Source organism: Oncorhynchus mykiss, chromosome 16 (genome assembly GCF_057628025.1).
Source record: "Oncorhynchus mykiss isolate SJ-2025 chromosome 16, ASM5762802v1, whole genome shotgun sequence".
NCBI lineage: Eukaryota > Metazoa > Chordata > Actinopteri > Salmoniformes > Salmonidae > Oncorhynchus > Oncorhynchus mykiss.
In genome coordinates this window covers 56,522,798-56,547,622 of record NC_143037.1, presented here as the reverse complement: position 1 = coordinate 56,547,622, position 24,825 = coordinate 56,522,798, and the positions used below count along the sequence as shown (strand labels likewise).

Genomic DNA, 24,825 nt, shown 5'->3' with positions numbered 1-24,825 from the left:
CATCTTTCTTAATGCTCTGTATGCATGGTGTATAGGCCCGCTTCTGGAGCTGGTAGATGGAGTTGTTGTTGTATTTTGTCTGTAGTCCTCTGTCTGCTGTGCTCTTTGCCTTAATGCAGTGACTAAAAAGGGAGAGCTACTGTAATGACAGATGTGTATCACTTTGCTGTATTGCGAATGTGCAACGACAAGCTGCCTTTGAATTTTGTCCATAGTCTCATACTCATATAATAATAAATTGTTGGCGGTTATGTTGTTTGATTTATTTACAACATAACGCTCAGCAGTCCAGACATGCATTCATTTTCTTACTGCAAGGTGTCATCCACTCCGTCAGTAGCCCATTTAGGTTGTCTCCTGACACAGACAGGGAGCCTCAGTCCACCTCTTTTGGCAACCTCTCTGATGTCTGAAGTCCGATCCGTCACATGTAACGTCTGATATCTCTTTATTTTCTCCCTCTTTCACCTGTCTTAACTGTCCATGGAATGACATGACAATCTCCCCCCCCCCCCCCCCTCTTTCTCTGTTTCTTCTTCTCCCTGTCTTTTTCTGTCAGGATGAGACTTCAGTGAGCAGTGAGGACTTTGATATGAACGACCCCACATGGATATCAGCTGATCACGGCCCTGCTTCCAACCTGAGTCCCCCGAACCGCAGAGAGAGAATGCACAGCCCACAGAACGCACACATTAAGGAGGAGGACGGTAAGAAAGAGCTACTATTGCTGTTTTCTCGCTCCTCTCTCTCTCTCTGTCTCTCTCTCTCTCTCGCTCCTCTCTCTCGCTCCTCTCTCTGTCTCTCTCTCTCTCTGTGTGAGCACAACACACTCATCCGTATCCCCTTTCTTCAGACTTACCCATCTCTCTCTCTCTCTCTCTCTCTCTCTGTCTGTCTTTGTCTCTCTCTCTGTCTCTCTCTGTCTCTCTCTCTCTCTCTCTCTCTCTCTCCTCTGATCTCCCCTCTCTCAGCTCTCTCTCTCTCTCTCTCTCTCTCTCTCTCCTCTGATCTCTCCTCTCTCAGCTCTCTCTCTTTTATTGAAATGAAATCCCTCATAGGTATGGTTGGTGGGGAAAACTGAGAACTTTGAAGAAAGGGATTTGTGTACAGCTGCTATAAAGAGACAGTACAATTAGCTGTTCAACACTGTACCCACAACAACATTCACTCCTCACACTAAGTCAGTCAGTGTGTTAGTTAGGCTGGTAGAGATAAAGCTCTTTGGATTTTGATGAGAGTGGAGTGGAAAGGCCAGGGTGAAGCGAGAGAAGATGTTGGAATCAATTTCGATCACCATTCTGCTCTCTCCCTGCTTCCGGTGTGGGGGAAGGGCTACTGTTCCCATACCAGTGAGGAAGGGGGTGAACGGAGGGGGTTGGATAGAGATATGGCTAGAGCTGGGAAAAGATGGGCAGGGAGCCTTGTAAGGTCCTCTAGACCAGCTAGAGAAGGCCTCCTGGGACAGGTTAAGCCACCACCACCACCACCTAAATGGTGCTCACCTTGAACTCTGTGTGGAGACATGACAAAAGGTTAATGTATTCTAATCCACACTCTGTAACAGCCAGTGTGAGTGGTACTGAGCAGGGAAACATTTGCCCCTTAATAGAAGTACCAGCGTGTTTTACTGAGCACCGTGATGTTTTTCCCTGACCCAATCTTTCAGCGGGCTGAGGAGAAACAGCTTGGCTGTGGTGATTGACATGGCTTTGCCTGCTGCTGCTGTCAGGTAAATGTGCAGAGGTAATGTTCCCAGAGAGAGCCATCATTACATGTCCGCTCGCTGCCTCTTTAGCCCGGCAGCAGCAAGCAGTAGCAGATGGGACCTGGGAGCAGCATTGCACATGGCGGATGGACGCACCGCCGAAAATAAGCTAATAAATCAAATAGCTAACAGCGGAGAACACCGCCAGCCGTGCTATCTCCTTCTCTAACTTAAGGAGACAATAATCTGCTATTCTTCAATAAGTTAAAAGTCGAGTTGTTGTTAGCTAGCCATTTGTGTTGTAGCTTATAGCCTAACGTTTCCTGTCTGAGAAAATTAGATGTTTATGGGAACCTCTAATATGGCCCTCCAATAGAGAACTTTGATAGGCAACCTTGACTTGTCACTGGGAATGATTTGCCAGAGGGAGTAAACCTTCCTCCTCGCTGTCTATTTTGAACAGACTGGCTCCTCTCCCATCCATCCCATTTATCTGTTCTCTGAGGTGGGGGGGGTCACACTTTGACTCAGGGTTGTGACATATCCCAGGAGCGCCCCACAAGAGATTCTCAGGCCCAGGGCTTAAGAGTGGCTATGATTGCACTGGGGCTCCAGAGGGAACCACGAGGGGCTCCTGATGCACTGACCTCCCCAGCCTGAGAGGCTCCTCAGGTAGCTGGCTGAGCTGTGGAGTGGCCCCTCGAGGAGCTCTCACTGGAGCTGTGACTGGAATGGTCATTGGGCAAGTGTCTGTGACAACAAGATGTACGACTCTGTAGTAGGCGCTAGGCACTTCCCCCTCACCAGAGAGAAAGGGCCCACAAGACTGAGCCAATCAGACATGTCATCCAGGCGGATTACTCTGTACTTGGGTTGACATTCTTAGTAACGAAGTACACCCATTACAAGTGATTTAGGAAGTTGTCGGTTTGTTTCTGTGTGTGTTTCCTGCTTTGGATTCTTACATGAATGATGGAGCACTGCTCTACTCGTTCAGCTAACTACTGTGATTTCCCACAGTAAAGTGGAGGACTGTACCATATAGGGAAGGTGGTGGGAAACACTATGCTATATGATGACTGGGGACTCGGACCACATGGTCCATGCGTGTAGAACTATGACTAGCTTTGAACACACACACACACACACACACACACACACACACACACACACACACACACACACACACACACACACACACAGCAAGGGAAAACTGTCTGTAGGATTTAGAAACCATCTGACAGGCTGAGTAATTTCCCTACATTTCCCTAAACAGTGTACACGTCCTGCTAGTGCACGTTCAGTGCATGTGACGCGCACTGTTATGTTATTTATAAAAACTCATCCTCCATTTTTTATAAAAACCCTCATGGTCAGAGCTCACAGTGCAGCCAGAAATGTGTAGAGATGACCGCACAGTGTCTAGGTCCCTGCTTCCCTCCCTGGAGGCAGAGAGAGCAGACCAGAATACAACCACCTCACTGCTGCAGCCTCTAGCCCAGTGGCACACATGGCCTAAGGTGTTTGAAGTCACTGAAAGTAGGCCAGTTGAAAATGACAGGATGACTTTGACCTGCCTCACCTCGAGCTACACGATCCAGGTCAACTGTTAAAGAAAATAAATAGATGACAATGACAATGCTGCATTATCTAATAGTCAGCGTAATGAGCTGGGAAGGAACGTGGCAAAATATTGTATGGACGGCTGGAATATACTGTTTTTAAACAGTTTAGGTAGTGGTACCACTGCTGCTTCAAAACACTCTAATGGGACCAGACCTAATCAGACCTAGCTAATACTTGTTATAAGCCCCACAGACTTCTTCACATCAGTATTGAAAGAAGCTAACAGAAGAACACTGTATGTATTATTGGGGAAAATAGATGATACTTCAATAACTGTCTGTCCCTGACCGTAGTACTGGGCTAAAGACAGACGCAGGCTAGGAGGCCTTCAGAATAAACCTGCCTCTATTAGGTTGAGAAGAACAGTGGATACATCCCAAATGGCCCCATATTCCCTATATAGTGCACTACCTTGGACAAGAGTCCAGGGAGTAGGGTGCCAAATGGGATGAAACCGGTATTTCTACTGCTGCAAGTAAGGGGAGGGGCTAAAAATGGTGCCGGTAATAATGTGATAACCTAAAGGAAATACTATTAAATATTCAGCGTCATTAACATATGACATTTCCCAGTGTGTTCTATTTGATTGTGTGTGTGTGTTTGCCAAGTTCATCTCGTGGATTTGTGGCTCGGATTCCACGCAGCCACGAGAGGGAGGCTGCAGAGAGAAGATAAAAAATCCTCTTCAGATGAATTATAGGAGATGACCAGGATAGGAGGAGTATGCTGTTATTTTGTCCAGTTTGATTACACCTCCACCTTCCCCCAAATTCACAGGCTCCTGAGAGATGCCAACAACCATAAATGTGTGTGATCATGCGAGTGTTGTGGGAGCATGACTACCACTAGTTGTGTTTGTGCAGAGGAAGAAGGCTTTCTGCTGAGCTAGGGCCACCCCCCCCCCTCCCAACACACACACACAAAAGTAATAAGGCAAGTAAATTAATTATTACAAGCTAAAGCTCACTCGCAGGGAGAGAGACAGGTAACAATTTGTTTTGTTTATAGGAATGAATACCAGCTGTGATTGAGAGCCTGCCTGTTGGCATATTTATAATCAGTGTTTTTCTCTGGGAAACTGCAATTAGGTAGCTGACTTTAAGCAGGACCAGCGTCTCAACCTGGTCTTAATGAGGTAGTAGTGACTAGCTGAACGCTGCCTCAGAATGTTGTGACTCCCTCCGGCTGGCTGCACAGGAGGCCATGGGGATAGAGAGGTTGGAGTCCTCCATCTGCTTTCCTCCCCCTGCTTGCTAACTACTAAGCTCTTCCCAGAAAACCAGTCTCATTCCCTGGCTGAGTACAAGGTGTGTGTGCTGCCTGAGAGTGTGTGCGTTTTTTAAGACCTTGGGATCACTCCCCACCCATGTCTCTTATTGTTTTATGGGAGGGTAGAAGGGTGCATTTCAGAGAACTGGCGTAAAGGTTGCCCCATAAATCCCCAAATTCTGAAATCAGATAAGTATGGAGCGACGAAGTGTGTTTGTTTTTCTACAAGGTGGTTCCTCAGCAGCATCCAGTGACCAGAGGTATTGCGACAGCTCCTTCAGCCTCAGCAGGCCAACGTCGGCAACAACAAAAGAAGGGTTCAGAGCAGTTCAGCACCCTTTCATAGCCGTCATTGGGTTTGTGTGAAATAGCTGTCCGTTTCACACAACTAAGCTTGCTATGTGTGACTAGAGTCAAAGATGTCATGGCTAGACGTTAAGCTGCTACCTGCAGTACACACAATACAGTGCAGTGCAGTTGTAAAGAAGTGGCCTATTGTGTAATAACATCTAATTAAATTATAATTATTGAATATTAAATATTATTTACAGTGCACCACCTGTATGTTCTTATTCCGCAAGTAACAATCAGTGCAGTGCTGTACAGTGTAGTACAGTACAGTGTATTACAACAGTATTGTACAATAAAGTGCAGTGAGTGACCGGGTCTACCTACCTGCACTAATGGAGATATTCTATTGTGTTTGTCGGTCTTAACACCAATGATGGTGTACATCCTATCCTTCCACAGTGGGGAATGGGAACGACGGCAGAGTAGATCCAGAGCTGACAAGATGAGACAGATGTTTCCAAGAGAGGGATAAAATGAGATCACTCAGGAACCCAGCTGCCAGGTTAGGCCTACTACACCTCCTATGGACGTGGACAGAAGGGTTAAAACCATCCCACCACCTGCCTCACAGCCCCGGCTTCAGATCATCATCTAGCGTAACACCCTCTCGTACGTACACACAGCTAGGTCAAAGGCTGTGTGCAAGGTGAAGTTGGGAGGAACTCTGGGCCACAACACTGATAAGCCCTCCATAGGCCTGAAGGTTAGCTTGGTCTCGTACATATATTTACACTTTGCATACTGCACTTTCCCTTGATCCCTGAATAATCAAATACATCTCATCAATTCAAATATTAGTGTTAGAAATCCTTTCATCTATGTCATTTCTTTTAGCTTTCCCTGATAACACACAGAGCAGGACAATGCTCTCTGGATGTAGACCCTAGTGCTTTCTCCTCTCTTCCTTTCTCTCTCGCCATGCTTTTCCTGTTTGTCTCCTGTAAAGGAGCTTTAGTCTGCATGTTTCCCTTACCCAACCTTCTGGGACCCCCGCCACCACCCCCTCCCCTGCAGTGCTGCTGCCTGATCCCCTGCCTGCTGCCTTCTCCGTGGGCTTTGGGCTTTTGTTGGAGGGTAATGAGATCAGATAAAGCTCTCTTCAACTCCGGCTCTAGCCCTGGCCCACAGTATCCTACACTCCAGTCACTCACAGCCACAGCCTGATACTGGAGGAGGGGAGGGACTCCGGGAGAGAGAGTTGTGCAGTGTGGCGCAGTGCTGTGCTGAACTCAATGGGCTGGCCATGGAGGGAGGCAAGGAAGACAGGGCTGGGCCTGAGGTGGCACTGGGACTGCCACATGATGACTTAGTCAACATAGTGCTTACTAACCAGGCTAATGTCTTTCGTCATCAGAAATACAGTATCATTAATATCAGGCACAATTATAGGCTGAATAGGTAAAATTTCCAAATCCTTTGGTTTTCCCAAGATACTCCCAACATGGCCACTTCCACTTGGCTATTTGTGCCTAAAATTGATTACTGTCAGAAGAGGGAGTGAAAGTGTTAGCTACCAGCTCCCATTTTGACCAACCCTGAGGTTATAATTTACACTGTACACAGTTTTCTGACCCTGACAGTGATTTATGATTTTATTTTTACATTCATGGGTCAACTCCATTTCCTCATTCTCCTAACCCTCAACCCCACTCTTTTATGTCCTTTCCAGCCTTGAGGATATTGCCTTGCTGTGTTGGGCTGGCTGATGGCGGGAGGATGGAGGGGGAGTCTGTGCTGGGGCTGCATGGGGCTGGGGAGTGTGTGAGCTTTAGTCTGCCTGCTCCAGGGACAGGCACTCCCAGATGATGGATGGATGTGACTCTGTGCACAATGTACTGCGCTAGGCTAACCCGAGACACTGAGGGTGTTTCCCAATACTACCGTTCTCCGAGGACGTTCTCTTGAGTATGTTATTGTGAGGATGAGGTTGTACAGAATGTGTTTGAGAAGCACTACCCCCTCCAGTGCTACTGCATTTCCTTTCACCAATACAGACATCATGAGAACTACATAAAGCAAACACAAGCTTGTAACTTCATAGTTAGCAGCTAGCTACAGTGCCTTGAGAAAGTATTCATACCCCTTGACTTATTCAACATTTTGTTGTGTTACAGCAACTACACACAATATCCTAAAATGACAATGTGTTTAAAATGGAATACAGAAATATTTAATTTACATAAGTCAATACTTTGTAGAACCACTTTTGGCAGCCATTACTGCTTTGAGTATTTCTGTTTACACAAATGGATTGTGTAACATTTGTCCATTATTCTTTTCAAAATTCTTCAAGCTTTGTTCAGTTGGTTGGTAATCATTGCTAGACAACCATTTTCAGGCCTTGCCATAGATTTTCAAGTAGATTTTAAGTCAAAACTGTAACTCGGACACTCACGAACATTCACTGTCTTCTTGGTAAGCAGCTCCAGTGTATATTTGGCCCTATGTTTTAGGTTAATGTCCTGCTGAAACGTGAATTCATCTCCCAGTGTCTGGTGAAAAGCAGAGTGAACCAGGCTGTCCTCTAGGATTTTTGTCTGTGCTTAGTTCCATTTCTTTTTCATCTTGAAAAACTCCTATCCTCAACGATTACAAGTATACCCATAACATGATGCAACCACTACTATGCTTGAAAATATGGAGAGTATTACTCCGTAATGTATTGGATTGGATTTGCCCCAAACATAACACTTTGTATTCAGGACAAAAGTTAATTGCTTTGCCACATGTTTTGCAGTATTACTTTAGTGCCTTGTTGCAAACAGGATGCTTCCTTCTTTTCACTCTGTCATTTGGGTTATTGTGGAGTAACTACAATGTTGTTGATCCATCCTCAGTTTTCTCCTATCACAGCACTTACACTTTAACTGTTTTAAAGTCACCATTGGACTAATGGTGAAATCCCTGAGCGGTTTCCTTCCTCTCCAGCAACTGAGTTAGGAAAGACGTTTGTGTTTTTGTAGTGACTGGGTGTATTGATACAGCATCCAAAGTGTAATTAATAACTTCACCATGCTCAAAGGGATATTTATTAAATGTCTGCTTTTTAAAAATGTATACCCATCTATCAATAGGAACCCTTCTTTGCGAGGCATTGGAAAACCTCCCTGGTTTTCGGTTGAATCTGTGTTTGAAATTCACTGCTCGACTGAGGGACCTTGCAGCTAATTTTATATGTGGGGTAAAGAGATGAGGTCAGTATTTTAAACACTTATTGCACACAGAGTGAGTCCATGCAACTTATTATGTAACTTGTTAAGAACATGTTTACTCCTGAACCTATTTAGGCTTGCCATAACAAAGAGGTTGAATCCATTTTGACTCAAAACATTTCAGCTTTTAATTTTTTATTAATTTGTTGATAAACATGGGCCTCCCGGGTGGCGCAGTGGTCTAGAGCACTGCACTGCAGCGCTAGCTGTGCCACCAGAGACTCTGGGTTCGCACCCAGGCTCTGGTCGCAGCCTGCCGCGACCCGGAGTTCCGTGGGGCGACGCACAATTGGCCTAGCGTCGTCCGGGTTAGGGAGGGTTTGGCCGGTAGGGATATCCTAGGCCTCATCGTGCACCAGCGACACCTGTGGCTGGTGGCCAGGTGCACGGTATTTCCCCCGACACATTGGTGCGGCCAGCTTCCGGGTTGGATGCGCGCTGTGTTAAGAAGCAGTGCGGCTTGGTTGGGTTGTGTTTCGGAGGACGCATGACTTTCGACCTTCGTCTCTCCCGAGCCCGTACGGGAGTTGTAGCGATGAGACAAGATAGTAACTACTAACAATTGGATACCACGAAATTGGGGAGAAAAAAAGGGGGTAAAATGTAAAAAAATATATAATAATGTTGATAAACATAATTCCACTTTGGCATTATGGGGTATTGTGTGTAGGTCAGTAAGTCATACTTTGATTTGGACTCATACTCTGACCGTTTCCTGCTCCAATTTGCGTGCTCAGAGCATAGTAATATGCATATTGAGAAACAACAAACTCAGTCCTTTCCTGATCCTGTCAGACACTCTATAGGCTATGTGTTAATAGTTTTTCTCTTGCTTAGAGCTCAGTCATAGACATAGGTCTAAATAAAGTTAGTGTGCAGTGTAATATCAGTATTATATGTCTGTGATGCTATGTGTTTCCTTATCTATTGTCAATTAAACTACTTAAAGATATCTTGCCCAAGATGATGGCAAACTTAGAGAGCAATGTTTATGGACAATGTGGAGAAATTGCACGGACAGTGGGGCAAAAAAGTATTTAGTCAGCCACCAATTGTGCAAGTTCTCCCACTTAAAAAGATGAGAGAGGCCTGTAATTTTCATCATAGGTACACTTCAACTATGACAGACAAAATGAGAAAAAAAATCCAGAAAATCACATTGTAGGATTTTTAATGAATTTATTTGCAAATTATGGTGGAAAATAAGTATTTGGTCACCTACAAACAAGCAATATTTCTGGCTCTCACAGACCTGTAACTCCTTCTTTAAGAGGCTCATCTGTCCTCCACTCATTACCTGTATTAATGGCACCTGTTTGAACTTGTTATCAGTATAAAAGACACCTGTCCACAACCTCAAACAGTCACACTCCAAACTCCACTATGGCCAAGACCAAAGAGCTGTCAAAGGACACCAGAAACAAAATTGTAGACCTGCACCAGGCTGGGAAGACTGAATCTGCAATAGGTAAGCAGCTTGGTTTGAAGAAATCAACTGTGGGAGCAATTATTAGGAAATGGAAGACATACAAGACCACTGATAATCTCCCTCGATCTGGGGCTCCACGCAAGATCTCACCCCGTGGGGTCAAAATGATCACAAGAACGGTGAGCAAAAATCCCAGAACCAAACGGGGGGACCTAGTGAATGACCTGCAGAGAGCTGGGACCAAAGTAACTAAGCCTACCATCAGCAAGGGCATTGAAGTTGAAACGTGGCTGGGTCTTTCAGCATGACAATGATCCCAAACACACCACCCGGGCAACGAAGTAATGGCTTCGTAAGAAGCATTTCAAGGTCCTGGAATGGCCTAGCCAGTCTCCAGATCTCAACCCCATAGAAAATCTTTGGAGGGAGTTGAAAGTCCGTGTTGCCCAGCAACAGCCCCAAACATCACTGCTATAGAGGAGATCTGCATGGAGGAATGGGCCAAAATACCAGCAACAGTGTGTGAAAACCTTGTGAAGACTTACACAAAACGTTTGACCTCTGTCATTGCCAACAAAGGGTATCTAAAAAAGTATTGAGATAAACTTTTGTTATTGACCAAATACTTATTCTCCACCATAATTTGCAAATAAATTCATAAAAAATCCTACAATGTGATTTTCTGGATTTTTTCTCATTTTGTCTGTCATATGATGAAAATTACAGGCCTCCCTCATATTTTTAAGTGGGAGAACTTGTACAATTGGTGGCTGACTAATTACTTTTTTGCCCCACTGTATACATTGGAAACATGTGAATAATGGTTTTGACTCAATGAGTGTCTGGCTGGCATGACACAAGTACAGGACCAAGTGTTAATCCCTTATGTCTCTGCTTTCAACATCAAGCATTTTGAAGGCCTAATGGTTGTGTATCTATTGTTAGACTGAGTGTCTACAGAGATGCTCCTCTGCTTATTGTTAAACATCTTTTGGAGTAGTATTTGTACTGAAAACAAGCTTCAGAAAAACAAGACAATGCTGGTGGTTGGCCTTGAACTCGACAGTGTAACACAGAGGAGGAGGGTTGGTGGGGGTTTGTGGGGGTAGAGAACAGGTTGGGACTGGGTGGCTGTGGGGGTTTTATGTGTGTGTGTTTTATGAAAAGTCCTTCGCCTGGTGTAAAAGGAAGATAGGAGACGCCAGCAGCATGCTGTAATCTTGGCTGTGTGATTGGGAGGGGGTGAGCACGCAGCCACAGAGTGCCAGCACTTAACTCCCAGAACGAAGCTCAGTGGCTGGTACTGCCTCCATCTTGTACAAGAGAGCATTAAACACAATGAGAACAAAGGTCAGAAGGTCACACACACAGACAGACAGACAGTTCTCCTCTCCTCTGGTGCTGTATGTTCCTATCCCCCCTCATGAAACAACACACACAACCACAAAAACAAGAATGACACAGCCAACTGTTCTTTTAAATTGAGTTTGCTTGCATCTACTTTATTGTTGTGTTGGTCTGTGTAACATTAAAACTTTAGCTGGCTAAAGCACAGACCAGATCTACGTCTTGATTGCGGTCATGCAGTTTTACAGCAGGCCATAAAGTGTTAATAATCTGTAGTTCAGGGAGGAAGGTGCTGGCTGTAAGGCTGTAAAGGTGCTATTCGAGTGGGCTGCTGTTAATGGACCGTTGAGGACCAAAATAATGGGCTCGACACAGCGCCCTGTGGCCACCACTGAATAACATGCTGGCTCACACAGTGAATACTAAACACCTCTTTCAAGGGTGAACCCTCGGACATGGGATAATTACACTCACCGATATGCTTTTACTTAATAGCCTACATCAGTGATTTTAAGGAAGGTAGGAAAGGCTTGGTTGGAACAAAATAGGTTGTTTGTTGTTGTGTTTATATAGGTTTAGACCCAGAGCATAGCCTAATCATACTTTCCTTTGTTTCCAGCAGTGTGTGGCTGTGTTAGTGATACCTACCTCAGTCCCCTTCCTATTGTTATTCATAAGGATAGAAAACCCCCATCGGCTATTAGCCCAGAGAAGCTGAGAAGTGAAGAGTCTTTGTGCAGTGCTTCACTGCCAAATAATGGGCCACCCCTGACTCCTCCTCCTCCTGCGCCAGTATCGATAACCAGCAGCCCCCCCACCCCATCAGCACCACCTCCCCTCCCCCATCCAGTAGCCAGTCAGCCCAGCCACCTACCCTGCCTCTGCCTGCCCCAGCCTCCCAGATTACAAGTGACAAAGCTCAGACACATCCCCATCACAGGCTCAACACAACAGGGGCAGCCTCCCCTCGTTTGTCTCTCTCCATTCCCTTTCAGTCCCCTTTTCTATGAGGCAGGCCTTCAATGGACCAATTGCATGATCTAGTAGGCCTACAGTGAGCTCTATGCGTTGGCTACTGTGTGGATTATAGCCTAGTGCCATTGTCAATATTATTAGTAAGAGAAAAACTCTGAAAAGATGCGGGCGCTTGTATAGTTTTACGGATCCATGAGTGTCGTCTCAGAACATGGCTCCTGTTAACGAGGTGCTGTCTGTAGGAACGCTGTTAACACCAGAGATGTGTTCTCTTCTCTTCTGTGCCTTCCTCTAATGTTAATCACGGGGTTGGGTCTCTCTCTCTCACTCTCTCTTTCTCTCACGTATTTAGTGCTGCATGAGGGCTGCCTGTCATGGTAGCCTCCTCTGCTCACCTCCTCCTCTCATCACCCCCACTATCTATTGCTGGTTGGGTGGACAATAAAGCCTGCTCCTCAGTACCTGCTGGCCTGTCTTACTGTATGAACATGTCATTGGACACCTCATTTTGTGAATGTTTCACTCCTTTACATACAGTACCAGTCAAAAGTTTGGACACACCTACTCAGTTCAGGGTTTTTCTTTATTTTTACTATTTTCTACATTGTAGAGTAATAGTGAAGACTTCAAAACTATGAAATAAAACATATGGAATCATGTAGTAATCAAAAAAGTGTTAAACAAATGTAAATATATTTATATTTGAGATTCTTCAAAGTAGCCACCCTTTGGCTTGGTGACAGCTTTGCTCACTTGGCATTCTCTCAACTAGCTTAACCTGGAATGCTTTTCCAACAGTCTTGAAGGATTTCCCACATATGCTGAGCACTTGTTGGCTGCTTTTCCTTCACTCTGCGTTACAACTCATCCCAAACCATCTCAATTTGGTTGAGGTCAGGTGATCGTGGAGGCCAGGTCATCTGATGCAGCACTCCATCACTCTCCTTCTTGGTCCGATAGCCCTCACACACCCTGGAGGTGTGTTTGGTCATTGTCCTGTTTAAAAACAAATGATAATCCCACAAAATGTAAACTAGATGGGATGGTATATCGTTGTGGTAGCCATGTTTGTTAAATGTGCCTTGAGTTCTAAATAAATCACGACAGTGTCACCAGCAAAGCACCATCACACCTCCTCCTCCATACTTCACAGTGGGAACCACGCATGCGGAGATCATCCGTTCACCTACTCTGCGTCTCACAAAGACAAGGCAGTTGGAACCAAAAATCACAAATTTGGACTCATCAGACCAAAGGACAGATTTCTACCGGTCTAATGTCCATTGCTCATGTTTCTTGGCCCAAGCAAGTCGCTTCTTATTATTGGTGTCCTTTAGTAGTGGTTTCTTGCCGGCATTTCGACCCTGAAGCCCTGATTCACGCAGTCTCCTCTGAACAGGAGGAGATGTTGAGATGTGTTTGTTACTTGAACTCTGAAGCATTTATTTTTTGGGCTGCAATTTCTGAGGCTAGTGATTCTAATTAACTTATCCTCTGCAGCAGAGGTAACTCTGGGTCTTCCATTCCTGTGGCAGTCCTCATGAGAGCCAGTTTTATCATAGCGCTTGATGGTTTTTGCGACTGCACTTGAAGAAACTTTCGAAGTTCTTGACATTTTCCGGATTGACTGACCTTCATGTCTTAAAGTAATGATGGACTGTTGTTTCTCTTTGCTTATTTCAGCTGTCAGCTGTCACAACACAAGAAGGAAAGAAATTCCACAAATTAAATATTAACAAGGCACACCTGTTAATTGAAATGCTTTCCAGGTGACTACCTCATGAGGCTGGTTGAGAGAATGCCAAGAGTGTGCAAAGCTGTCATCAAGGCAAAGGGTGGATACTTTGAAGAATCTCAAATATAAAATATATTTTGATTTATTAAACACTTTATTGGTTATTACATGATTCCATTTGTGTTATTTCATAGTTTTGATGTCTTCACTATTATTCTACAATGTAGAAAATAGTAAAAATAAAGAAAAACCCGTGAATGAGTAGGTGTGTCCAAACTTTTGACTGGTACTGTAGCTGTCTTGTATCTGAATCTCCAATCATCACCAGGATACATGTGATCACTGAGCGGCACACATTAACATACACACCCAGTCAGACCTTCTATGCTCTCTCTCTACTTAACTATCAGAGCACACACACACACTCCCAATGCTGTTTCCTGGCTGTCCATTCTGCCCTCCTTTGTGTAGGATCTCTCCACTGCTTCCCGAGCCACCAGAGGGAAATGTTTATCCCCTTGTTTTCCTATGGCTGTGAGGTCAGGTTGGACAACTGAGGTAGAGGCTGTGTGTGTGTGTGTGTGTGTGTGTGTGTGCGTGGGCATGTGTGTATGTGACTGGAATTGTGTATGCTGGGCTTGGAGACCGTGTGTGGGAGCGGGGCCGGGTGGGGCTCTACAGTCTGGCCCTTTGTGTGGCTGCTGTGTAGGAGGGAGAGCAGGAGCGAGGGTCTCTCTCTCTCTCTCGCTCCTCTCTTCCTCAACATTGTCTTACACCTCTCAAGGCCAGAGACAACACAATGCTGCAGGCTGGGCCTCAGACAGCCCAGCACAGCTCAGTGGGAGAGACATGGAAAGGGGGAGGACTGTGAAAGGATACACTGACAGAGGGAGGAAGGAGGAGACAGAGGAATACAGTGAGGGAAAGGGAGGGAGGACTGACGGGATTCACTGAGCAAGGGAGGAGGAGAGAGTAAGGAACGACTAAAAGGATACAGTGTGAGACAGGCCTAAATGGTAAGAAAGTGAGCCAGAGGCAAGACTAAAAAGATACTGTGAGAACGCCATAACCAAACAAAGGATAGTGTATGTATGCCAGTCACTCCATAAATAAACCATTATAGTTCTGTCTTACCGTTTGGTTATTATTGAGGAAGAATTTAGGGCCCTTACTAAATCAAAAAAATCCCCAACTGGCTATCCAGTCAAAAACATTAGCCAAGACACCAGGCTATTGCCTCTTGAATGAAATAAATAGAAAGTCAACAATGCCAATATGTTGCCTCGATAGCATGGGAAGTCTTGTTTTCCCCTTCTCCTGGGAATCTGTCTGTCAGCCTGCTCCATTATTGGCCTAGAATTGCCATTTTACAATATGCCTACAACTGACTGATACAACGGCCCCTGGTGACTAGGTTTAAAGTCCAGGTAGCAGATAATGGACCGTATCAGTATGTAGTTGGTGCTGTATATTAATGGCTTCTATAACATGAAAAATAATTTGTTAGTTTACAATTGTATAATTTTATACTCCCCGCATATAAAAACCACGAACACTGCTGGAAAGTCCCAAACCCAAGATGGTAATTTCTATGACTGCAGGTAGCCTATTGGTTAGAGCGTTGGGCCGGTTACCGGAAGATTGCTAGATCAAACTGCAACGTGGTGAGCGTACATATTCCCTTTATTTATAGAAAATGACCGTGAAGCTTAACTTCGGCTATAATACCTCTAACAAAGTCAACTACCCACACTGAAAGGAGGGGAAAAAGGGCTACCTAAATATGATTCCCAATCAGAGACAACGATAGACAGCTGTCCCTGATTGAGAACCATACCCGGCTAAAACATAGAAATAAAGAAACATAGAAAACAAAACATAGAATGCCCACCCCACATCACACCCTGACCTAACCAAATAGAGAAATAAAACAGCTCTCTAATGTCACAGGGCGTGAAAATTTCAATCAAATTTCATCAATTACATGTGGAAAAACATATTTGAGGAAACTAATGGTTTCCATGTAATTGATGAAATTAGATTGTAATAGTGTCAATATGTTGTGAATATAGTAGAAATTTCCTCACAGCCGCATGCCAGCAGCAGATGAAACAGAATGTGAATTCTCTCCTCCCTCTCTTCCCAGTTTTAGCTTGCGGCTATCACTGTTTAACTGGCTAGATTTATGATATTTACTAGCCCATACCAGTGACAAACTTAGCTATGTTATCGACATATGGCAGTACACAAACAAAATCTAGCTCACTTATTTTGCCAGCTAGATAGAAATAGCCACAAATTCATTCAGAATGGATTAAGAGGATAGCTAGCTATAGCAAGCTGATGTTATCTGCTGCCTCTTTAACAAGAACCAACTGTGACCACGTTGATACTAACATTTAAAAAATACAAATCTACAATCCACCCCTCCCAAGAAAACATGGCTTTGGGGCTTTACCGAAATGATCCGCGATCGGATTCATGGCCGAAGCATTTCAGTTTAGCCCGTATTTGGTAGGCCCTATAGAAAACTCCCCCAGAGCCACAGAATGGCTGAATTACCGCAACGCGCAGCCCGACAAACACCGGTTTCCATATTCCGCTCCTAAAATCTGCCATAAATCCAGTGTAGCTGTAGGGAATGTCTTCGCAATGCCGTAGCCCATAGCAGATGTCAGAATAAAATCCTGCTGGAGGTGTCCATCAACACGTGCGGATACATCTGACGAACCATACACAGACACACGATTGCTGACAGCCTGCAGCTACCAAATCACAACTACCGTTGACCAAAATCCCAAGTCCACCACTCCAAAGAAAGCTTGGCTCCTGGGCTTCTCCAAAACCGTGCTTGATTCATAGAACCGGGGTTATGTCAGTTTGTTTTCTTCCTACATATTATGTGCCTCTATCTCTTGAACCGTTCACTGAAAGGTAAGACACTCAGGAACACAATATACTAAGTATACCAAACATTAGGAACTCCTTAATAATATTGAGTTCCCCACCCTTTTGCCCTCAAAACAGACTAAATTCGTTGGGGCATGGACTCTACAACGTGTCCAAAGCATTCCACTGGGATGCTGGCCCATGTTGGTTCCAATGCTTCCCACAGTTGTGTCAAGTTGGCTGGATGTCCTTTGGGTGGTGGACCATTCTTGATACACACGGGAAACTGTTGAGCGTGAAAAACCCAGCAGCGTTGCAGTTCTTGACACAAACTAGTGCGCCCGGCACCTACTACCATACCCCTTTCAAAGGCACTTAAATATTTTGTCTTGCCCATTCACCCTCTGAATGGCACACATACACAATCCATGTCTCAATTGTCTCAAGGCTTAAAAATCCTTCTTTAGCCTGTTTCTTCCCCTTAATCTACACTGATTGAAGTGGATTTAACAAGTGATATCAATAAGGGATCATAGCTTTCTTCGTGCTTCCCCTGACTGTGTTTTTGTATTTTAAATGTGTACATACACTACATGACCAAAAGTATGTGGACATCTCATTAATATGGAGTTGGTCCCCCCTTTGCTGCTACAACAGCCTCCACTCTTCTGGGACTTCTTTCCACTAGTTGTTTGAACATTGCTGTGGGGATTTGCTTCCATTCAGCCACAAGAGCGTTAGTAAGGACGGGCACTGATGTTGAGCGATTAGGCCTGGCTTGCAGCCGGGGTTCCAATTCATCCCAAAGGTGTTCGATGGGGTTTAGGTCAGGGCTCTGTGCAGGCCAGTCAAGTTTTTGCATACTGATCTCCACAAACCAATTCTGTATGGACCTTACTTTGTGCAGAGGGTATTGTCATGCTGAAACAAACTGTTGCCACAAAGTTGGAAGCACAGGATCATCTAGAATGTCATTGTATGATGTAGCGTTAAGATTTCCCTTCACGGTAACTAAGGGGACTAGCCCGAACCATGAAAAACAGCCCTATGTCATGGAAAGAGTTCTTAAAGGGTTGTACTCAGTGTATATGTACCCACAACCTGCATATTACTCATTAGAACAGAGTGGACAAGACTAGGTACTAAGTCAGGCTGGGGGACACAGAAGATCAAAAGGATTGACTGATGATCTTCTGAACATCCCAATACATTTATGTCATTTCAAGCCATACTTCCTTCAGATTGAAATACTGTTAAAAGTACTGTCAGACTGATTTGTAATAGACTGTCATAGCCCACATTAAAAAAGGAAACATTGGCCACTGATTATGTCATTTCTTTCACATAAAAAAAAAAATCAGGCCTTCAAAGATTAGACCAGGGGTTCCCAGAGACACTTTCTCCAGGTATTGGCTGAAGAGGGAGTTTCCGCCATTGTGACATCTTTTACAGGTTGTGTGCACTTGCACACCTCAGAAGGGTGAAGAATGTCTTATCTTCAATCTTTAATGTCTTATCTTTTATAACACAGTCGATGGGGATCATAGAGGATGAGCAGAGCGAGTGGATGTGTCCCAAATGGCACTCTTATTACTTATGGGCCATGGTCAAAAGTAGTGCACTATGTATGGAATAGGGTGCCATTTGGCACGTACAGTGACTGTAGATGTGGATGAAATGAGGCAGACGTCTTGGTGTGAATGTGATTAATGTACTGTGCTGCTGCATTCTGTAGCAAGATAATTGAATTATGGAAACCTCAGTGGACTGAGAGAATATGACTTTTGGTGGAGTTTGGCCCCCGGGGGCCTTTTTTAAATTGGAGCTGAATTCAGGACTTAGCCCCCTAAGTCATTTGAGTTGATGTTTCTGGACGTGTTGCGTGTGTTCCACTTTGGGAGTATGCCTGGTGAACCCAGTGAAAAACCGTAGTGCCTACTGATTGTCTGACTAGCTAGCCTACAGTCGTTGTGACCTTTTATTTGTTTGTATGTTTTGTGCAAAGATAAACATTGTTCTGTGCACATACATTGCACATACATACATACATACATACATACATACATACATACATACATACATGAAAAGCCAACTGACATTTACTCCTGAGGTGCTGACTTGCTGCACCCTCGACAACTACTGTGATTATTATTATTTGACCATGCTGGTCATTTATGAACATTTGAACATCTTGTTCATGTTCTGTTATAATCTCCACTCGGCACAGCCAGAAGAGGATTGGCCACCCCTCATAGCCTGGTTCCTCTCTAGGTTTCATCCTAGGTTCCGGCCTTTCTAGGGAGTTTTTCGTAGCCAACGTGCTTCTACACCTGCATTGCTTGCTGTTTGGGGTTTTAGGCTGGGTTTCTGTACAGCACTTTGAGATATCAGCTGATGTAAGAAGGGCTATATAAATACATTTGATTTGATACATTAGTCTCACCGGTCTCACCAAACCTAATGATAGAAAGCTGTAATGACTTGAATCATATATTCTTTGGAAATAGCTGGCACTTCTCACTGAGGACTGTGAGAGAGTGTGGTGTCTGATTCTGAAGTTAATGAGGATACTAGCAGACTACTTTCCCCTGAAGTCAGTCAGTCAGTCAGTCAGGGAGAGATGGAGAATCAGAGATACAGTGAGCAGCAGCACTCTGAGAGAGAGAGAGAAAGAGAGAGAGAGGTCCAGAAGGGGTGTGTCTAAGCAGTTCCCCCCCCCCCCCCCCCCCCCCCCCCCAAACACAGAGAGTGAGCGCAGCAATAGAGAGAGGGGCTTAATAAAATGAATTAGTGCTAAATCACACTGCAGGCACAGTGTGCACTGGCCTACCAAGCGCAATGAGTGCGAGAGGCTGCATATTAAACATGATGAAAATCCTAATGACATTCCTTAGAGGAGAGTGGCCACGCTAAATGTCAGTGACCTAGATTGAGATCACCTGCCTGCTGATTTTTTCATGTGGAACAAAAATCTGCAACAAATTTAATTTACCGTAGCCAAAAGCAGTGTGGTATAGGAATGGAATGGGGGTCTCTGGTCTAGTCTACACTTGACACTTGCATGTGACTTCTGCTATCAGAATACAAAGATCACATTGAAAAGATGGGTTGCTTTGTGGTCTGATTGTGTTCAGATCTGGCTGACCACTTCAGGAAGTGGTCAAGGATGCCTAGTTAAATAATGTCATGAAATGGGTTTCCATGGCCGAGCAGCCTCATACAATCCTAAGATCACCATGTGCAATGCCAAGCATCGGATGGATGCTCTTGTGGCTGAATGGAAGCAAGTCAACGCAGCAATGTTCCGACATCTAGTGGAAAGCCTTCCCATAAGACTGGAGGCTGTTATAGCAGAAAAGGGGGGACCAACTCCATATTAATGCCCATGATTTTGGAATGAGATGTTCGACGAGCAGGTGTCCACATACTCTTGGTAATGTAGTTTACCTCTATCTTCTATCGTTTTTCTGCGTCCAATCTGTATCAATATGTGTCAGTGGGAGAGAAAAGCGATGACATGTCGAACTCAGCAGTGTGTTCCTTGAAAGCAGCGGAGCGGGGAAATATTTACTTTATGCACATAAATTAAAGCAGTGTGTACGTGTCTGGGGAATAACGCTCAGTGTTTTCTGCATTATGTGTCAGTGAGAGTGAGAACACACCTTTTTGGTTCATAGACTGTGTAAAAATACACAGCAGGATAAACAACAATCTACAGTATCCATGTAGATGTTGAACTGCCCCAGCATTCTCCTCAATAGATCCTAATGAGGAACAATCTTTCTTCAAGTGCAGTTGCAAAAACCATTTAAGTGCTATGATGAATCTGGCTCTCATGAGGACCGCCACAGGAAAGGGAGAACCAGAGTTAACTCTGCTGCAGAGGATAAGTTCATTAGAGTTAACTGCACCTCATATTGAAGCCCAGCAGCACACCACCCAGCATACCACTGCTGGCTTGCTTCTGAAGCTAAGCAGGGTTGGTCCTGGATGGGAGACCAGATGCTGCTGGAAGTGGTGTTGGAGGGCCAGTAGGAGGCACTCTTTCCTCTGGTCTAAAAAAATTAAAAATATGATTGGGGACACTGCACTGTGTAGGGTGCCGTCTTTCTGATGCAACAATGGCTCAGTCACAAAGTGGTAGACCACAAATGTGCAAAGAACCGGACCACCGAGTGCTGAAGCGTGTAGCATGTAAAAACCGTCTGTCCTCGGTTGCAACACTCACTACCGAGTTCCAAACTACCTCTGAAACAAAGTCAGCACAATAACTTCTCGTCGAGAGCTTCATTTAACCTTTATTTAACTAGGCAATGTCATGAAATGGGTTTCCATGGCCGAGCAGCCTCATACAATCCTAAGATCACCATGTGCAATGCCAAGCATCGGCTGAATGGAAGCAAGTCAACGCAGCAATGTTCCGACATCTAGTGGAAAGCCTTCCCAGAAGACTGGAGGCTGTTATAGCAGAAAAGGGGGGACCAACTCCATATTAATGCCCATGATTTTGGAATGAGATGTTCGACGAGCAGGTGTCCACATACTTTTGTGTTTAAAAAAATAAAATATATCCCAATGCCCCAGGGCAGTGATTGGGGACACTGCACTGTGTTTCGAATGGGACGTTAAACGGGTGTCCTGACTCTCTGAGGTCATTAAAGATCCCATGGCACTTATCGTAAGAGTAGGGGTGATAACCCCGGTGTCCTGGCTAAATTCCCAATGATGGCCCTCAAACCATCACGGTCACCTAATAATCCCCAGTTTCCAATTGGCTCATTCATCCCCCTCCTTTTCCCTGTAAATATTCCCCAGGTCGTTGCTGCAAATGAGAACGTGTTCTCAGTCAATTTACCTGGTAAAATAACGGATAAATAAAAAATAAAATAAATAAATAAATGCTTCACAGAGTTCAAGTAACAGACACATCTCAACATCAACTGTTTAGAGGAGTGCGTGAATCAGGCCTTCATGGTCGAATTGCTGCAAAGAAACCACTACTAAAGGGCACCAATAATAAGAGACTTGCTTGGTCCAAGAAACACTAGCAAATGACATTATGACTGGTGGAAATCTGTCCTTTGGTTTGATGAGTCCAAATTTGAGATTTTTGGTTCCAACCTCCATGTCTTTGTGAGACACAGAGTAGGTGAATGGATGATCGCCGCATGTGTGGTTCCCACCATGAAGCGAGGAGGAGATGTGATGGTGCTTTGCTGGTGACACTGTCTGTGATTTATTTAGCATTCTGCAGCGGTACGTCATCCCATCTGGTTTGCACTTAGCGGGACTATCATTTGTTTTTTAACAGGACAATGACCCAACACACCTCCAATGACCATCGTTATGTTTGGAGGAAAAGGGGGAGGCTTGCAAGCCGAAGAACACCATCCCAACCGTAAAGCACGGGGGTGGCAGCATCATGTTGTGGGAGTGCTTTGCTGCAGGAGGGACTTGGCACTTCACAAAATAGATGGCATCATGAAGATGGAAAATGATGTGGATATATTGAAGCAACATCTCAAGACATCATTCAGGAAGATAAAGCTTGGTCTCAAGTGGGTCTTCCAAATGGACAATGACCCCAAGCATACTTCCAAAATGGCTTAAAGACAACAAAGGCAAGGTATTGGAGTGGCCATCACAAAGCCCTGACCTCAATCCCATAGAACATGTGTGGGCAGAACTGAAAAAGTGTGTGCGAGCAAGGAGGTCTTACAAACCTGACTCAGTTACACCAGCTCTGTCAGGAGGAATGGGCCAAAATTCCCCCAGCTTATTGTGGGAAGCTTGTGGAAGGGTACCCTAAACATTTGACCTAAGTTAACAATTTAAAGGCAATGCTACCAAATACTAATTGAGTGTATGTAAACTTCTGACCCACTGGGAATGTGACGAAAGAAATAAAAGCTGAAATAAATAATTCTCTCTACTATTATTCTGACATTTCACAATTTTAAAATAAAGTGGTGATCCTAACTGACCTATGACCTAAATGTCAGGAATTGTGAAAACTGAGTTTAAATGTATTTGGCTAAGGTGTCTGTACACTTCCAACTTCAACTGTACATACACACACACACACACCTTATTGTGAGGAGGGGGCAAGAATGTGGGCTCTTTAAATAGAGCCATGCTGCTGAATCATGCTGTAATTGGCCTGGTGGACTCTGCAGGTGTGTGTGTGTGTGTGTGTGTGTCTGCATGTATGTGTGTGTATGTTTTTGTGTGTGTGTGAATGCTTGTGTGCATGTGATAATGTATGATCTTTCAGTGCAGCCATGGAGAATGTGACATACTTTGTAGCAGAAATACTGTAGCCTTATTGAAGGAGTATATTTACTGTTCTACCACTTTTGGCCAAGGCACTGGACTCAAGCATTCCTACAGACCAGCCTTTCCCTCTCATCCTGACTGCTGTTGACTGAACATTCCACATTACATCTAGGGTTCTCCTTCAATAATCCATTCTGTTCAAGTCTGGGGAGGGGAGGGGGGGAAGACAGGGGAGGCATGGGAGGGAAAAGATTTTATCTCAGAAATTAATGTGATCGCTCATCTGAAATAAGTTACAGTGATCATTTTATCCATCATATAATTCAATTGTCCTATTCACTGCTTACAATATAACACAATATACCAACATCGGGGCAGTTTTGCGCTGTGTGTTTGTGGACTCCTCTTCTCTAACACAGAGATGTGAATAAGAGATAGGTCTCTTGGGTTCATGATGTGAGAAAGAAAATAATGGTACTCTGGTATTGAATCTCCTGCATGTGAGTGAACACTTTTCGCTGTGAAATATTGGGAATCTACTGGCGGAAAAGGCATTTGCTTGTCTTATTTCCCCAACCCCCTCTCTTTTTCCCGCCTCCCCCTTCTGCTTGCATTTTGTCTTTTCTTTTTTGTCCACCCTCTCTCTCTATCTCCCTTCTCCCTCCCTCACTCTCGCTCCACCTCATTCCCTCTCTCTCTATCTCCCTTCTCCCTCCCTCACTCTCGCTCCACCTCATTCCCTCTCTCTCTATCTCCCTTCTCCCTCCCTCGCTCTCGCTCCACCTCATTCCTTCTCTCTCTATCTCCCTTCTCCCTCCCTCGCTCTCGCTCCACCTCATTCCCTCTCTCTCTATCTCCCTTCTCCCTCCCTCGCTCTCGCTCCACCTCATTCCTTCTCTCTCTATCTCCCTTCTCCCTCCCTCGCTCTCCCTCCACCTCATTCCCTCTCTCTCTATCTCCCTTCTCCCTCCCTCGCTCTCGCTCCACCTCATTCCCTCTCTCTCTATCTCCCTCCCTCGCTCTCGCTCCACCTCATTCCCTCTCTCTCTATCTCCCTTCTCCCTCCCTCGCTCTCGCTCCACCTCATTCCCTCTCTCTCTATCTCCCTTCTCCCTCCCTCGCTCTCGCTCCACCTCATTCCCTCTCTCTCTATCTCCCTTCTCCCTCCCTCGCTCTCGCTCCACCTCATTCCCTCTCTCTCTATCTCCCTTCTCCCTCCCTCGCTCTCGCTCCACCTCATTCCCTCTCTCTCTATCTCCCTTCTCCCTCCCTCGCTCTCGCTCCACCTCATTCCCTCTCTCTCTATCTCCCTTCTCCCTCCCTCGCTCTCGCTCCACCTCATTCCCTCTCTCTCTATCTCCCTTCTCCCTCCCTCGCTCTCGCTCCACCTCATTCCCTCTCTCTCTATCTCCCTTCTCCCTCTCTCGCTCCACCTCATTCCCTCTCTCTCTATCTCCCTTCTCCCTCCCTCGCTCTCGCTCCACCTCATTCCCTCTCTCTCTATCTCCCTTCTCCCTCCCTCGCTCTCGCTCCACCTCATTCCCTCTCTCTCTATCTCCCTTCTCCCTCCCTCGCTCTCGCTCCACCTCATTCCCTCCCACTCTTACTTTCTCTCTCGTCTCCCCATTTGCAAAATGAAGATGGTTCCTTTAACAGTACACGTTCCTCTCAAGCCCTTCCCCCAGCCCTCTGAGTCTGCCCCCATCCTTTGCTTCTCCCCCTCTCTCTCCTTTTTTCTCTCCGTCTCTTTCGCTCCTCCGCTTTGAAGCCGCGGTATCAGTCCAAAGGGAGTGGCCCATTGTTAACCCCCCTCTCCTCTCCTCTCTTTGGTCATTCTGTTCTGTTCTGGTCAGATGCCACTGACTGCCAGGGAGGGTGCATCTTGACAAGACTTGTACACTTGAACACTGTAACTAGTCTGGCTCCTGGCCTCTGACACCCATTGTGTCCAGTCCTAGTTCACCCGTTAGCGTGTCAGAAGCAGCCCGACATCCATTTTTCCTGTACAGTA

General features: G+C 45.2%; 1 protein-coding gene across 3 annotated transcripts in view; it reads left to right on the top strand.

Moving 5' to 3' along the window:
• LOC110491103 (nucleolar protein 4-like) overlaps positions 1-24,825 on the top strand; it is a 143,073-nt gene that overhangs the window by 83,482 nt on the left and 34,766 nt on the right. For all 3 annotated transcript variants that reach the window (XM_036947269.2, XM_036947268.2, XM_090203454.1), the window contains one exon: positions 560-707. In XM_036947269.2, the coding sequence (XP_036803164.1) occupies positions 560-707 (148 nt within the window). The remainder of the gene's footprint in view (positions 1-559; positions 708-24,825) is intronic.